General features: G+C 40.6%; 1 protein-coding gene across 1 annotated transcript in view; it reads left to right on the plus strand.

Annotated features, from left to right (window-relative positions):
- Positions 1–4,057: 4,057 nt before the first annotated feature.
- OTC (ornithine carbamoyltransferase) overlaps positions 4,058–17,504 on the plus strand; it is a 59,121-nt gene continuing 45,674 nt past the window's right edge. The window contains exons 1-2 of the mRNA XM_029929447.1: positions 4,058–4,265; positions 16,581–16,719. Coding sequence (XP_029785307.1) covers positions 4,189–4,265; positions 16,581–16,719 — 216 coding nt within the window. The 5' untranslated portion in view covers positions 4,058–4,188. The remainder of the gene's footprint in view (positions 4,266–16,580; positions 16,720–17,504) is intronic.

The raw sequence follows: 17,504 nt of genomic DNA on the forward strand, positions 1-17,504 counted from the left end.
CACTCATGCGTGGAATTTAAGAAACAAAACAGACGAACATTTGGGAAGGGTGGGAGAGAGAAGAGAGGGAAACAAACCACAAGAGGGTTGGTGGAGGGAGGTTGGTAGGAGACGGGCTAAATGTGTGATGGGTATTAAGGAGGGCGCGTGTAGTGATGAGCACTGGGTGTGGTGTGTAACTGATGAATCACTGAATTCTACACCTGAAACCAATATTGCACTGCAGGTTAATTAACTAAAATTTAAATTGAAAAAACAACAAATCCCAAAGTGACCTAAACAAAAAGGGCATTTATTATTTTATAGGACAAGGTGTCTAGTGGGAGGGAGGATCATGAGGTTGGTTGATTTTGCAACTCAGTGACGTCATAAATGACCAAGGTTCCTTCTTTCTTGCACTGTGACAAACCACACTTCATTCTAAGGCTGCTCCTCCTCATGGTCACGAGATGGCTTCTGGTCTCAGACAGGGATATGTGCTTTTCTTGTTCTTATCTACTGTGAGATAGCGCGCCAGTAACAATTTCATAGAGCTTGTAACTCAAGTGTGTTACTGCATGCAAATGCTTTCCATTTCTTAGGATCCTAAAGATTCCAGACAACCAGCTATCAAAAGTATTTATGTAATTACTAACACTGAAATAAACAGAGTTTCTCACTGCAGTCACGGCCATATGTCTTATTTGTACAGAGCTCAATTTTGCAATAGATCTTTGGCAATAGCTATGAAGAGGTTGTTAGACACGGTACCTTATGTTTGGTTAGCACGTTAAAGTTTCCCAAATAGTGTAATAGCTCATTTTATAAAACCTTTATTTAGACAGGTGAGGACCCGGAGGGTGATAGGGCAGTCAAGTGATTGATTTGCTCAAATTTACTATCTGTTAGCAACCCGTCCAGAGATGGTATTTGATCTTCAAGCATCCTTCCCATCACTCGTTACATCACATTGATTTTCCCTTCAACGTCTGGAATTCACTAGGGAAATAGTAGCAATTTCAAAGGAATATTTCAAGTTCATACATGATGCGTATAAGCTTTAAAGGTCAAGAAACTAACAGGGGTACCTGGGTAGCTCAGTTGGTTAAGCATCCAACTCTTGATCTCGGCTCAGGCCATGATCCCATGCGTTTGTGAGTTCAAGCCCCACATTATGCTACTTGTTGTCAGTATGGAGCCTGCTTGGGATTCTCTCGGTCCCTCCCCTGCTCACGCACTTGTTCTCTCTCTCAGAATAAATAAACTTACAGAAGAACACATTTTTTAGAAAATGTCAAGAAACTAACATTCTTTATATCCCCAATGGTCACATTTGGCCATGTGGAATTTAAGACTCGAATGTCAAATGACAGGATAACTCGAAATCCTGGAGTCTCATTAACTTTACCATTTCCTTTCCCTCAACATCCTACCAGTTGTTGTGATAGGTGGATTCTAATCCCTAAACCTCTCCAGCATCTACCTCTGTTTTCTATTTCCACATCCCCAGTATGTGCTCGTGCCCTCATTCTAACACAATCACCTTTGTCTCCACCTCTGTTTTCTCTCCGCCATACTTCTCATGCAATGCTGCTGGATTAGTGTTTTCACAATACAGTGCAGATAATAACCTATGTCCCCTTTCTGGCCCAGCTCTAAAACTTTAATAATCTTCCTTATTTGACTATAGATTAAATTCTTAACCCCATAATCTGGCTTTCAAGGCCCTCAACAATCTGGTCCCAATATTCCTTTCCAAAGCTAGAGAGATTCCTCCTTTCTGGATGGCAGTTGTTGGCAGGGCAGGGCTCACAATGGCTTGCAAGAGCCCATTTTACACCTCTCCCCCAACCCCATGTCCAGTGATGTCACTTTGGGAGCTTGGATCTGGCCCTGGTGGGAGCATTTCCACCACACAAATCCACAAATGCCACAAAGCAGAGCTTTGTGTGTGTGTGTTTGTTTTCTTTGCTGAAACAAGGCAGCAGAGAACGAGCCCACCCCCTGGTTAGAATGCCTGGGGTCAGAGGCAGAGGTGACATTGTTGACTCCATGTGGGAAAGGACTCATCGCTTCTGTATATCACTGCTTCCCCCAGAGCCCATCTGGTACAGAGACCCAGCCTGTGGTCGCTCTACAACTGTTGGTGGTGGAAGAGAAAAATGAGTGGATGGAGGGCTGGGTGAACAAAGAGAACTAGGTAGGGCACCAAACCACGCAGTGGAAATGGAGTTAGAGGAGTGATGCTGTGCAATGAAAGCATCTGCATGAACTCTGAGGACGAATGCAAACCCTCTGTGGTGCTTTTCCACGTTACCTAGATATCGTCTTGTGAGATTCAATGAAATTGCCTCTAACCTCATCCCACGTGTGATGCACCTTCTCTCTTCCAATCTCACTAGGGGTTATGGGTGATTTCAGTTTTCTTAGTCCCCTCTGGGGGACTGAGCTCCTACATCCATAGGGTTACGAGGGTTTCTGAGTCGCTTTGGCAGCTCAGAAATACCTCCCACTTTCTACACCACAGTACTGCAGACACTTCCTGATTTCTCCCCAAGCATTGCTAATAGGACTTGTTTGTGCAGGTAGCACACTTGACTGAAGACATGAGCTTTACACTAGCATGTGGTTTGACCTCTTTTCCTTCATTTTCACTGCAAACATTCAATTCCCTTCCTTGTATTACATGGAGCAATTTCACTGTCTGAAACCTGTCTAACAACTGGCCTCTTTTGCCTCTTCATCCTTGAAGTCTTTTCCAACATCTTGCAGTCTTTTCCAACAAAGCAGATTTCTATTCTCCCACTTGGAACATTAACTCTATACCTTCTTACCCTTGTATCCTTGTGAACACTTGCCTCTGCCTGGAATATTCTTTCCGGAACAGAACGTTTAAGTAAAGGTTTGAACATTTCAGTCTTTCCCTCTCTGTCCCGCATCATTCTTTGTAAGTAGAAGGGAATAGCAATAAGATTTATTTCCCTGCTAATATTAATTATGACATCACAACCATCCCTGCCTCTGAAGTGGCCATAATTGATTTTTAAATAGCACTTTTTTTTGTATTGCATAAGCTTCTAGCGAGTGTTTACCTGGGTTTGCTCAAGTCATATAAATTGATCAGAAGACGCAGGCTTTTCTTTCCTGCCTCCCACCCTTCTCAGCTTAGAGTACTTTTTCTTCCCTCTGATACGGTAGTGCTTTACCTGGACCTCTCCTATGGGCTTGTGTTATGTATGTTTATTTACAAACCTTATCACCCTTACTGAGCAGTAAACTCTGTGAGAGTGAGATCTTCTTTCACTGAAGTCCCAGCCTCGTCCAATATAGGACACAGAACAGAGTTTGAAAATATGTGATTTATAACTGTGTATGCATGAATAAATGTAAAGCATTGGATGACCCCTTAGTGATCTGGAGATGCTACCAGGGGCATATAGTACCCCCCTCCCCACTTCTACTGATTCTGGGTTCCTGCTAGAATTAATAAACAACTACTTATTTATCGAAGACCTACTATGTGCAAGGCTCAACGGGCGCTCCAGGACCGAGATTTTTTTATTATACCTCCCCACTCCAGCTTCTTGCCACAGAAAAAAAAGAAAGAAAGAAAGAAAAGAAAAGAAAAAAAAAAGAAGAGAAGAAAAGAAAATAGCTCCAGGGCATTTCTATTTGTTTTTGTGGGAAAGCTGAGACTTGAAGTTACAAATGGACTATCACTGGAAGTCCTCCAGACTGGCACGTCTACATCTGGGGTTTTGCACTGACGCTTCACATTTTCTCAGTGGGTTATTTCTATGTAACTTTGTAGCAGCCAGCCCGGCAACGTCTTGCATATATTATACTCTCAGTGAGTACTTGTCAATTGATTTTGTACAAGTATGTGACAGCATAAATATATTATGAAAAATGAGGAGTCCGGTCACCAACAGAATCAGGATTCCTTCTAAACACACACACACACACACACACACACACACACACACACACACCCCGGTGGAGGTTGGCTTAAAGTTCAGGCGTCCCTGTACCCTGCCCTGCAGTATCTCTAACCAGGGGAGTTTGATAAGGGAGTTGAAGGGTGATGTTACCTTTGCTCTCTCACTGCAATTGAAAGCATTCTTAGCTTTTAGGTGGAGCCCACTGGCTGTCGACCTCGGTGAGGCGTTTTCAAGAGCATAGAGTCATCTTGTTCATTATCAAAAGAAGATGCTGTTTAATTTGAGGACCCTGCTGAACAAGGCAGCTCTTAGAAATGGTCACAATTTCGTGGTTCGAAATTTTCGGTAAGTGATGGCCAGAGATCAGAGTCTAACGTAGGAATCAAGGTGATAAATGAAGTTCTATTCTTCAAAGGAGCAGAGCCTTGAAAGGGGGAGGGTGTGGTGCCAGGCTCTACCCTTATGTGAGGCAGCTGTCTCTAATTCCAGGTGAATCTTCATTTCTCAGTCGCCTATAATCAGATTTCAGAGCCGGTTGGGAGTATGGGGGCGTCACTAACCTCCACGCGTATAACAGACTAAATGCTCTTGACATCTTCTGTTTGTAGACATTCTAAACGAGCTCCTGGCTGAAGAAAATTAGAAGCAATTTACACAGGGCCTTCAGCTTGTATTTGGATTTGCTTGAAAATAATTTATCATTCAAGGGAGTGGGGATTAATCAGTTCTTTAAAAAAACACACTAGACCCCAAATAACAACCGGATAAATATTTACAAAGCTGCTGCCAAGGAGCCTTATGTGTGATGAGGATAATGATATTTTTAAAATAAAATCTACATTTGGAATTTATCCCTGAAATCCTTGGTAGCATATGAAAGGCGGCTGTTTCCAGTGAATTCATTATATGAGCTACATCCTGCGTTATGGCTATTGAGCACACAGAGAGGTGGTGTGGGGTGTGCCTGTGGGGAAGGGGAGAGGGGCAATGAGCTAACCTAGGATGCAACGTAATCAAATGTGCACATCGTTGCCAGAAAGCTTCTAGAATAACTGCATGTTAACAATCACATAGAATTTCCCGAGACTCTTTCCAACCAACCTCAAAACAACCTCACTGACTTCCTAAAAGGAGAAGGTTCTAGTCTGAAGTTGTCTGAAGTTTTCGCCCACCATTAGAAAGTGGGTCTGGGACGTGGCCCCGAGTCCCTCCGCTAGGCCACCTGACAGCTCTGAGCTTTCTGGACTGTATCATTAGCACCATTTCTCTGGTGAATAGAAGATTCGCAGAAGCAGAATGACATTGTAAATGATACTGTAAATTGAGCTCATAGCTTCAGACCTAGGTGGGACCTCAGAGCCATAGAATGATATCAGCCTTGTCTCGTTTTACAGAGAAGGTATATGAGGCCCAGAGAAATGACGGAGTTTACCAATTAGTACTAGAGTTAGACCACAGACCCCAAAAATGTGTAGGAGATCTCAGGTTTGGGGAGTCTAAAGAAGTGGGTTCAAGGCCTATTTATTTAGTGGGACAAGTGGGACCACCACTTGCTGGCTCTATGACCTTGAGCAAGTCGCTAAACTTCTCTGTAATGTTGCTTCACCTATAAAATGGGGAAAAGGGTAATACCTGCTCCACTTACATCACAAGGTGGTTCAACCATTCATTTAATAAATATTTACTGAGCACCTACTTTTGCGCCATGCTCCTTGCAAGGTGCTGGAGATACAGTGGCAAAGAAGGTAAAGGAGGCATTTCACACCAGACACATGAAGTCATAGTCTAGTGATAATCAACAAGATAATGCGTGTGAAAACTGTAATGTGGCAGGCCAATGTTCATTATTTTATTATTCCATGTCACTGCGTTACATCAGATAACAGTTTGATGACATTTTCCCCATTGTTTTTAACAAAGAATCATCACTGAGCTGAAAATAATCAACTGAATAAATAGTTAAAGCTTGGAACATAAAATTCTACTCTTCTTTGAAAATTACGGTGATTATTGATTTTTAATGTTTAGTTTTGAGAGAAAGAGAGAGAGTACAAGCGGGAGAGCAAGACACAGAATCGGAAGCAGGCTCCAGGCTCTGAGCTGTCAGCACAGAGTCCAGTGCAGGGCTCGAACCCACCAACCATGAGAGATTTTTAAAATTATGAGCACAAGTTAAATTTTTTGAACTAAAACATCAGGCAAATATTGAGGCTTCTTTGGGGTTTACTAATATCCTATCATCTATATCCAGTAGGCAGACTGTAATTCTCAAAGTCCTGGCTAGCTGTCTCTCACAGTGATTGGGGGCTGAGGCAAAAGCCTGGCTAAATCAACTCAAATCTGTATCTGCTATTTGAAAATATGAGAGCCTCAAATCACCCATGCTGTAGAAACATAAGAACATAGGGACACCTGGGTGGCTCAGTCGGTTAGGCGTTCGACTTCAGCTCAGGTCATGGTCTCATGGTCTGTGGATTGGAGCCCCATGTTGGGCTCTGTGCTGACAGCTCACAGCCTGGAGCCTGCTTCTGATTCTGTGTCTCCCTCTTTCTGTCCCTCCCTTTCTCTCACTCTGTCTCTCTCTCAAAAATAAATAAACTTAAAAAAAAAAGAAACTTAAGAGCATAAGCCTCTCGTGAAAATGGAATGACTTTGATATGGTATCATTCTCAGGTGGCGTGGGTATTTTTCTTTCCCACTTTTGGTTAGCCACGCTATCTGCCAGCTAGATGAATTCAGAATTGCTGAGGTCCAGTAAGACTTGAGGCCTTTGCTGACCTGTCAACAAGAGCGAAAAGCTCCCTGTCAGCTCTGACTGTATTGTACCTTGACTTTCAGCCTTCCGCAGGGAGTCGAGTTCTTCCCCCACCCCCACCGCAACTCCCATATCTCTTGGGAAAGGTGGAGGGACCATGTTACAGAACATAGCATGTGACCTTAACACCAAAGAGTGATAAGAAATGTGTGGTCAGGGTTTGGCAAGGCCATAAAATGGGGACCGCATGGTTTTGAAGTGAGCAACCATATTGCCGTGGAAAGGATAAAAATAACAGCTTAGGTGAGGCTGAAACCGTTCATGCAGCCTCCTGAATCGATCATTTTTAGTCATTTATTATTTCTTCCCCCCTCCCCCCAAATCAATAGGATCAGACACCAAGGCTGCTGAGAACACCCAATCCATAGGCTTTTCATCTCACAAACAAGGCTCTAGAGCCTGGTGGTGTTTGGATAATAGACAGTGTCCTGTGATTTGTTGCCTATTAGGGAAACCACTTAGAGCTTTTAAAGAAATCACTAAAAAAATCTCTTTCTTTATCAGAGAAGACCAATTGGTAAGTGCAGTTCAATTTCATCTCACAAATAGATATTTCTTCAGAGAATATTGAGCTAAGCCACCCAATTTTGTGGAGGTTATGGATTGGAGTGGAGGTGAGTGGTTTTGAGGTATTTCATTCCAGCCCTCTCTGAGGGCTTACATAACTCATTATGCTCCCTTCATCCCACACCCATGCTATCTGTACGCGTGTGGACACACCGATGAAGTGATTACAGGCCATCCGTGCCCTTGCCTAGGGGAGAGAAAACAGTCCTCTGTGATTAGTCACATCTTATTTCCTAACTGAAAATGAATCACCTCTTAAAAACATATTTTCTGACTTTGCAAAACTGAGATCAAGCATGGAAGGGGGTCATAAACCCAACAATAAAATTTGGGTTTATTTCTGGTTTGTTATTTTTACTAACGTAGTGCTTTAACTAAGATCGAAGAAGTAGGGCAGCTACAGATTTTCTAGTGTCAGGGTTCCAGCCCTACAATAGCACAAAGAGAGCCAGCTACGATTTTCAGATGAGTGGAAGGTGCACCATTTTAGAAGGTTGACGATCTAAGGTATCTTACAAACCATCTTGTCCCCCTGTTACAATAGTGATTTATACCACATGTGGGTGTGTGGCAACAGTGAGAAAGGTTGCAAGTCAATTTTTAGTAATCAACTATTGTTGTTAATAAAGTAAAGAAATTTGAGGTAATTTGTGCTTTGTTTTTCAAATCAGTAGGATGAGATTCAAGGGTTTTGCGAAGGTGAAGTCACTCTGCCTTGCATGCATTCCAATACTGAGATGGTGATAAAGGGAAGAAATTAAAGGCAGGCCACCAAGAATTGAGATGGCTCCAGTACGGCCTATGGGAAATCTTGTGTTTATAAACTTCATGAATGCTGTGAAAGACAAAGACTAGACAGATCACTGACTCTGAGTTCATTTTCTTAATTTCTTAGATGAGGAATTGAGGCCAAAGATGGAAAGTGATCGTCCCAAGGTCATAGTTGAACTAGGAGTAGAATTTGAATAATTAAAACCATTGCTCTTTATTCCACTGCTTTGATTACCTTGATCCTTTCAAACTGATCAAGTTGGCCATTCTACCCTTGCACAGTATCCTTTTTTAAAAATACAGCCAAGATATCCTAGTAAAGAAAGAAAAAAGAAATACAAGAAAATATGCTTTAATGGTTTCATCAATCTGCAACATTAAAGAAACACAAAAATCTCAGCTATAAGGTCCATTGATCCCCCAACTCTTGCCTCCAGGAGATAAAGTCTTCATCTCAAATTTTCCATGGGGATCAAAATATCTCTGAACACTGAATTTTTTTCCCTATTCTGGCAAAGTGTGTTTCTGACTGACCACATTTTACTCAGATCAAGCACTTTCTCTTCCAACAAAATAAAATGATACAAGGGAACATATCCAGGCCTCCTCCCATGCTCCAAACAATTTACCAGAATTGGAAAATGCAGGCTCTTGCAATGAAAGGTTTTATTCTGCCAATACAGAATATGCTTCCATTTTTCTAGCTAGGGAGATATTTGCATAAAGCTAATACAAAGATCTACTATTACTTCGGCTTAACTTCTAAGCATTAAGTGATTTGGGGCTGAGAAATCTCTGTATTTATTTTTCTTTCCAGAGATACAATTAATGTAAGGAACTAATCTTGCCTTTTTCAAAAGGTCTGGCTTTAACCAGACTGCAATGACAGTTGTGACAGAAAATCCGTATGTGGTTCCCATTGTTTTCTCCAATATTGGATCCTCCCCATTACGTGCTGGCTGAGGAACAGTAGTGTGGTTTAGGTCTAGTTTACCAAAGAGACACACTGAAGGACAAGAAAACCAAGTATTTCATGGGAACGCTGAAATAGTGATTCTGGCCCCGGTCCGGGCACTTGAGAACCAGAGTAGGCTGCCTCTAACTGAGGCATGAGGTCTCTATAAGAACTTAGTAGCCATTTATGCCAGTGGTGGTATTAGCTGGCTGACTTGAGTGTGGGTTTATCACCAGAAAGACAGAAATGCTTGATACAGACCGGGAAGTAAAGGCCGGGGTGTGTGGGGGGGGGGGGGGGGGGGGGGGGGGGGGGGGGGGGGGGGGGGGGGGGGGGGGGGGCTGTGGCAGAGGCGTTTCAACAAGGTACAACTGTGGACCTCTTCTATTTTTCTCTACATTTTAAGTAGCTTAGGAAAGAAGTGTGGCAGCTCCATTTCAGAGCCAAGAGGAGGTCTATGAGGAGACAGTAAACAGGATAGGAACTTAAACTTGAACCATTGTGTTTGCTTTCCTTCTAGTGATAAATTTTCCTGGTTAGCTCTTGGTATCTATGAAAAGCATCAATTTTTCCTATGGGAACATTTCCTGCCCCACCTCCCGGATAGAACTGAGAAATCCAGTGACTACAATAATGATTTTTCAATGGGGTAAACAGCATAATTCCCCTTCACTGGGTGAGTTGCAATTAAAAAACATTTCCAGTTAATCACTCACATACCATGATAACCAGATCTACAGTGACTACCTCTCTACCCTTTTTGTCCCCAGGAGCCCTGGGGACTTCGTATAAAAGGGGCTCGTGGAGAGAGGGAACAAAAGTATTGGTCTAGTTTACTATTACTGTACTTTGGATTTGGCTCTCAGGGTGCTGTGGGCACAAGTTGGTCCCACCAGCTCCTCTCACCAGTCTTCCAGGTTTTTGCATTTGACCCAGACTGTTGTGCCTGAGATCCGAGGTTATATTGCTTTTGCTTGATGTGCGTATGTCCAACTACTGTTCCCAGGAGTGCAAATACTACACCAGAGTCGTTGAGCCCTGGGGAATTTCAGCTTTAGCAACACACTAGGCCACAATCCATTTTCCTCCATGACACTCAAGCCTTGTGCTCAGCCTGGGCCACAGCCCATACTTGCTCTTCCCTCAACATTAGTTCTGTTTTGGGGGTTCTTGGTGTCATTTTTTTTGTCATCAGACTTTGATCAGGACATTGAAAGCCCATCATGGCAAATCTCTCTAAATTCATTCTCAGAAATCTGCTGAATTCATTCTTATTTTTTTTAATGTCAGAAGCTCTTATTTATTTTTTAGTGTTTATTTTTGAGAGATAGAGAGACAGAGCATGAGCAGGGGAAGGGCAGAAAGAGAAGGAGACACAGACTCTGAAGTAGGCTTCAGGCTTTGAGCTGTCAGCACAGAGCCTGATGCAGGACTTGAACCCACGAACCGCAAGGTCATGACCTAAGCTGAAGTCGGCCGCTTAACAGACTGAGCCACCCAGGCGCCCCTCAATTCATTCTTATACAAATTGTTTTACTCTGTCCAGACATATAATATAATTCATTCATCCATTTATCTAAGAAACATTTATTGAATACTTCCTATATTGCAGACATTGCACTAAGCACTGGGTATACGTTAATAAATAAAACAGGCAGGATCCCTGCCTGCCATCATGGATCATATAGTTTAATGGGAAGATAAAAAGTAAGTAATATAAATAGACACACAAATATGTATTTAAAAATTATGATAAGTATCATGAACAAAATGAAGGCAAAGTGGAGATTACTCAATACAGTCAGGGAAGGAATCTCCCAGGAGGTATTATTTAAGCCCTTGGCCTAAGGTGAGAAAGAGCCAGCATTGAGAGCTGAGGGGACAGTGTTCTGGACAGAAAGAAAGGTATGTGAGAGAGTTCTACATTGAGAAAGTCTCTGGAACACAGGCAATCCTTCCTTTGCACAGTCCCAACATGCAGGGATTTCAATTATCAGTTGAGTCAAATAACACCAGTCTTTCGAGTACACTGTTCATTTCAGCTGCCAGAGTATATTAATTGTGAGCAGTTGCATAAAGGAAAAACTTCCCTGCTGGTTCTTTTGTCCACAAATCACTATGTAAATAACAGCTGCACATCATGATCAATGACCAATCGCATGACTTCTCTCAAAGTTTTGGTGGTTGCACACTGGCCATCTGTTATTCAGTTTACCTACAAAAGCAAAGAGTGTGGTTGTGATGCTTTCTTTTTTTCCCAAAGATAAGCTTATGTGCCACTTTATAAAAATGAATAATCGAAAGGAAGAATTGTCTGACAGAGATCAAAGTGTAGCAGAGAAATAAAAAAAAAATAACACTGGCATAAATTTGAATCAAATGGCAATGCCTTTAAGGAAGAAATAGCTGACGGTGGTAATTGTTAACCCTGCTAACTGAGAGGCAGCAACTATGCACCAGAGGAACTTAGTGATGACAAACTTACTGACATAAATGAGGAAAGCAGTTGTGACACAAAGTGTAAAGGTGTTCCAAAGGAAGTGACGCCAGCAAAACACTTCACATTACATGAATTTTCAGGGATATTTTATAATATTGAAAGTGCAAAGGAGAAAATGTTGGCAGTTGATCCAAACATAGAGAGGATGGCAATTCGCCAAAGCATAGACAAGATGTTTGCTCTGTAACATATGCTATATAATAAGGAGCCAGCATGCATGGTTCAAATGACTCTTGACCATTTTTTGCAAAAAACAAAATACTGTAATTCTCAATGCTTCTAATGTTTTAAATTATGGCATAATAAATATGTTCCACTTTTGCTAATTTTTTCATTTCCCTACACATTTATAACAGACAAAAGGAGATATTTAGTGTTTTGAGAAAAATTAAAAGGTCACAGAACAACTGTGATTTTTCCCACTTATTATTAAGGTTGCTCTGCATGGTTGCAGATTTAATGGTCCTTTACAGTCCCATAGTACTATGCAAAACCAAAACTGTCTGCATTAAAAATTTTTTTAAATGTTTATTTATTTTGAAAGAGAGAGAATGAGAGAGAAAGAGAGTGTGTGTGCGCGCAGGCACACAGGACTGGGGGAGGGGCAGAGAGAGAATCATTGCTGACAGCACAGAGACCCATGTGGGGCTCAATCTCATGATCCCATAAACTGTGAGATCATGACCTGGGTTGAAATCAAGAGTCTGTCACTTAAAATACTGACCCACCCAGATGCCCCATCTGTATTTTTTTTTTTGAGAGACAGCACACATAGGGGAGGGTCAGAGAGAGAGGGAGACACAGAATCCGAAGCAGGCTCCAGGCTCTGAGCTGTCAGCACAGAGCCCGACGTGGGGCTTGAACCCACAAACTGCGAGATCATGACCTGAGCCGAAGTTGGATGCTTAACTGACTGAGCCATACAGGTGTCCCCTGCAAAAAACTTTCAAGCCCTTCCCATAACTGACTGAGCCACCCAGGTGCCCCTGTTTTTTTTTTTTTTTTTTTTTTTTTTTTTTTTTAAAGCTCATCTGCTAACCTACATTGGAGGTGCTATCCCAGGTCAACTAAAGTGAGGGCAATATTATCAGTGACCACTCTATGGAGATTAGAGTCACAAAGGGTTATTCTTCTGATTACTAGTGGTCTAAGAAAGAAAATTTGAAATAAGGTTTCTGTTGCTATATACATTTTTAAATGAAAGGTCTGGACAAAAAGGGAAGATTCAAGCAGGATCTTGGTGTCTTCTTATTTTTAAACTTGAGTCTGTCAATGGGGAAATAACAAGAGCAGCATCTCACAATGCAATCCCAGCAGTAGAACATTTACCCAACCCTAATCCCAACTTCTTGAGGTATAAGGACAAATGTAAGAAAGACCCAGAGACCTTTTACTTTTTTTAGATCTGTTCTTCTGCTTACAAGACCATTATTTTTCTGCTTCCTTTCTTTTTTTTTGTGATATTTTATCAAGATAAAAGACAAAGTCATGGGGCATCTGGGTGGCTCAGTCGGTTAAGCATCCAGCTTTGGCTCAAGTCATGATCTCATGGCTCCTGAGTCCAAGTCCTAAAACTGTGCTGACAGCTCAAAACTTTGAGCCTCTTTCTGCTTCCTTTCATGGGAACCCAGGAGAAAAATTAAGTTCCATGCATAATTTCTTGTACTTTCTTTTTCAGTTCTTTTTCTCTGAGACTCAACACCACCACCAACTGCTACCACAATTCCAAAATCCGTGATATTCTCTTGAGCGAAATTTGTAGTCCCAAGAGAATTTAGAAGGAAGTAGATAGACGTAACGCAAGCCTGCAAGGGGTGAGAGTCGGGGAAAGTATTCATTCAATCTTGTAAATTTTGCAGTTTGGAGACTCAGCTTTCATGGACTCCAAAATTGCCAGAAGTCTGGGCTTAAGCTCTAGGCAAGAAGAAAGTCCTCAAAATTAGCATATGAATGGTTACTCCTGTGGTCATTGGATGTGAGTTCAACAACTATAGTGATGTTTCACACATTTCTTAAATCCTAAGGAGCAGGGGTTTCCAGCAATGTTTTTTCCCCCTTTTGAAAATAATACTGGAGGAAGTCTTAAGCCATGGAATATTAATGCTTTATTGTGAGACAGCCAGGAGAGTTTATCTTCTGTGATTTTACCTTACTTGGACCTCATTCCAGAAAGAAAAAAATATTTTCAAACATGCCTTAAATGTAAATTGGGAAAGTTTAAGCTGCCATGACTTCATTTCAGGTCAGACATGTTAAACATGCTTACAGACCCCAGATCCGGTTGACTCTAAAAGGGTTTACTTCTTAACAATATCAGTACCTGTACATTCCAAGCGTTGCTTAGTATTATCACCAATTAACATCAGAACAAGACATATAACCAAAATGCAAATGTAAAAACACATTTTCTGCCTAAATGTCATGTTTTTAAAATTCTCAAATTTTTGAATACTATTATCCAAGTCCTGGATATAGTTTTCTAAGATTTTTACTAGGGTTCCAGTGAAAGGAAGAAAATGGAGTCTATTCAGAAACGTCTTCAGCCAGCAAAATATTTTTGTAGACTTATGAATTTATTTTTAAAATATTTGGTTCTTCTTCATCTAAACTTTTCCATTTTTTGTGTTGTGTTTTTTACACCATCTACCAGGTAGGAACACATGTATAAATAAGCAAACATACATTGTGGATCCATGTTCAAAATGTTTTATGTTAAAGGCCTATAATAAAAATAAATTGTGGAGCACTGGCTTAAAGAAATTTCCATTTAGAGAGTAGATGAATGACATATTTTTACAAGTTGAAGACTATGGTATATCTCTGAGGCAGGAATGTTGACCAAAATTTTGATCTACATACAAGCTGAGAACAAGAGTTTCTATTGGAATTGAATATTTTATTGGTATCCGATATTAAATCAATCAATCAACCATTAGCCAACTAACTCACAAACCTTTCATCCTTACAGAAGTTCCTTTCCTTACTAACTAGAATCTCTGAAGGGGTTAATGTCGCAAAAAAATCAACAAAAAAAATCTATTCATCTACTGAAGACTAAATGAACCAATCAACTCTGCCAGAAAGTTGGAGGTTTAGTGAAAGATCCTTTTGTCTTAGTTATTTGATATCATGCAGGGGAAACAACAAATTGAGTGAATTTGTGATTTTTCTACCTATCCTCTTGTCACCATTGAACTTACTCTTCATTCCAAGTAGCACAAGCCCTTTTCTGAAGCTGGAATTCAAGCATGACCATTTTGTGACCATTGTTCTAGTAAAATTAACGTTTGGCCCGTGTGGTGAACCACAATTTGCCCCTCATTATTCACAATTTCTAATGGTATACAATATCATCATTGTTAAATAGAGATAACACTGGGAATAATGAAAGAATAAATGTTTTCAATTTTAGATAGTGATTACCCCAAATAATAATAATTGCCATCACAATGTAACAAAGTGTTAGAATGGGACTCTTTCTGTCTCAGTTTCTGCTTAGGCCCAAAAGGTGTTGACTCTTCCCACATTCCAAAGTGAGATGCTATGCCACTAAAACAGGAGCAAAGGAGATGCACAAGAATTAGTCTTGCAACATACTGGTGACCACTTCCAGCTTCTAAAATGGATTGCAGAAACCAAGAGATAAGAGGCAGATTAGAAGAGGATTTTGAAAGAGTTACCATTGTATATGACAGGTACTCTTCCTTCACATCAAGCCTATAGTGAATGTGGCTCCAATGGCACTGATACCTTCAACAGGAGAGCTTAGGGACAGCACACACCAAGTTCAAGCCTCTACTTAGGAAATCTAGAGTAAGAAGGACAGGCTCCCTAGCTATTTTGATGGTAGAAGAAGAGATGGGTCCATACTGGAAAGAAACAGACTTTTGTCAGAACAAAGAACATGAAGGGCTTCCTATGAACCAATACAGACTGAGAACTAGACTTAGCATGGTATTGTTTCACATGATGGCCAAGAGACCTCCTGGAGGGTGGGGAGATCTCTGCAAAGGAGTCTGGATGTGTTCCCTTGGATGGAAGAGGAAATGTAATTGTCTGCCACCAAAGACTACTGTGAGAAATTTTCAGTGATGAGAGAGTTCTCCCAAGGACCCTCAAAAGCACCCAAGAAGATAAAGAGTCAGCCTTAAGCACCTATACCAATGCTAAATTGCTAGAACAGAACCAGACTTTGCCTGACCCCTAACTTCTCACTTTCCCTTGGCTTTACTTAGAGGAACTAAAGGCAGGGAAATAGAGGAAACAGCTCATGGTCCCTCTTCCCTTTAGAGGAGGCCAGCCTGAATCAGGCATCAGCTGGAAGGAAGAAGGGTGTTAACTTGCAGTACATTTTTTAGAGTTAAAAAAAATCATCATTATTGTTATCCATTATTTTACTAAGACTCTTCGGAGAGAATAAAACACAGTATTTTTTTTTCTGAGAGTTACTAGAAAAGCCACAAGGCCCACTGTTATTTGACTAGGGACAAGTAAAGAACAAATCTCCAAAGAACAGATTTGAAGGGTGGTAGAGGAAAAAGAATGAAAATGTTTTCTAGTGTATGGACATATAAGTTCTGTTTGTATAATCTAATGATTTCAATAATAATAGCTAAAATTTAGCAAGTGCTTATTATATGCCAGACACTGTCTGCTTTGCATGTATTAAATCATTCCATCCTCATGACCCTATAAGATTATTATATACTCATTTTCTAGGTGAGAAATTGAGGTGCAGAGAGAGGTTAAGTAACCTGCCAGAAGTTGCACAACTAGTAAAGGGCCAAACCACTGATAGGGCTATTCCCAACAAATAATAATTCGACTTCTTTCCTCTAATTTTGTTTTTCTCTCAACATCCAAAATACTGGATATCAAAAATGGCAACCACAGCCATATCAATTTTAATGCAATAGCACTTTGCAGGAACACATGAGGCTACATGTGATTTGCTATGCTTTGTTTCAAGAATAAAGCACTGAATCACCATGGCTTATGGGGTCTTTTTCTTAATGTATATTTCTCTTTAATTTTCTTTTTTCTTTTTTGTAGATGTGGACAGCCACTGCAAAATAAAATACAGCTGAAGGGTCGTGACCTCCTCACTCTAAAGGACTTTACAGGAGAAGAAATTAAGTATATGCTATGGCTATCGGCAGATCTAAAATTGAGGATAAAACAGAAAGGAGAGGTATGTAGCATTTTCATCTTACCTTCCACTACTACCAACCAGCCCTTTTAAAAACAGCCTTTCCAAAGAAAGAGGGAAAAGAAAATATATTAAAATTCCTAAACAGTAGCTCAGTAATGAAACCACACAGTCAAGGTAATTGATTATCACTGAGTGTGCAGGCATATAAAAAGCATAAAAATCAGTTATTCAATGACAAGTCATTGCGTTTCTCTCATGCAGAATGTTGAAATTCATTATTAATTGGATCAGAACCTAAGGAATCATTTCTCTGGGAACATTTTATTTTTATACCTTCATTCTTTTCTCCGTTTTCTATCAAGTTAAAAATAAGGACAATTCTATTTTTTCCTGGCAACAAATTCCAATTGTGGATGAATATCAGATATATGATTATTAGGATAATGTCCCAAAATTCACAGTGATGTTACGGTGTTAAAAATAATTCAGATTAGCAAAGAAACAATTAAGAGGTAACCAAGTAGGAGAAGAGAAGGGATATGGTGCTTAGCTGTGAGCGTTATTCTGCATTTTGAGCAATTTATGTTTGAAACATGCTTAATTAATGCAGCAGGTTCATTTAGACTGCTTAATTGTGAAAGCATACATGTTCCAAGCTTGTTCAAAAGCACTTTAAAGAGCTGGTGTCAGGCCAAGAAAGGTTTACACAAGCTTGATTTTCTTAATCTAGTTCACTAGCTCTCCAAGTTCTGAGAACAGGTGTGACTCCAACTTCTCTGGGTTGACATTCCCATAGACCTGAAATAAGGAGGAAAGGTTCCCCA

This window comes from Suricata suricatta, chromosome X (assembly GCF_006229205.1).
Source record: "Suricata suricatta isolate VVHF042 chromosome X, meerkat_22Aug2017_6uvM2_HiC, whole genome shotgun sequence".
Classification (NCBI taxonomy): domain Eukaryota; kingdom Metazoa; phylum Chordata; class Mammalia; order Carnivora; family Herpestidae; genus Suricata; species Suricata suricatta.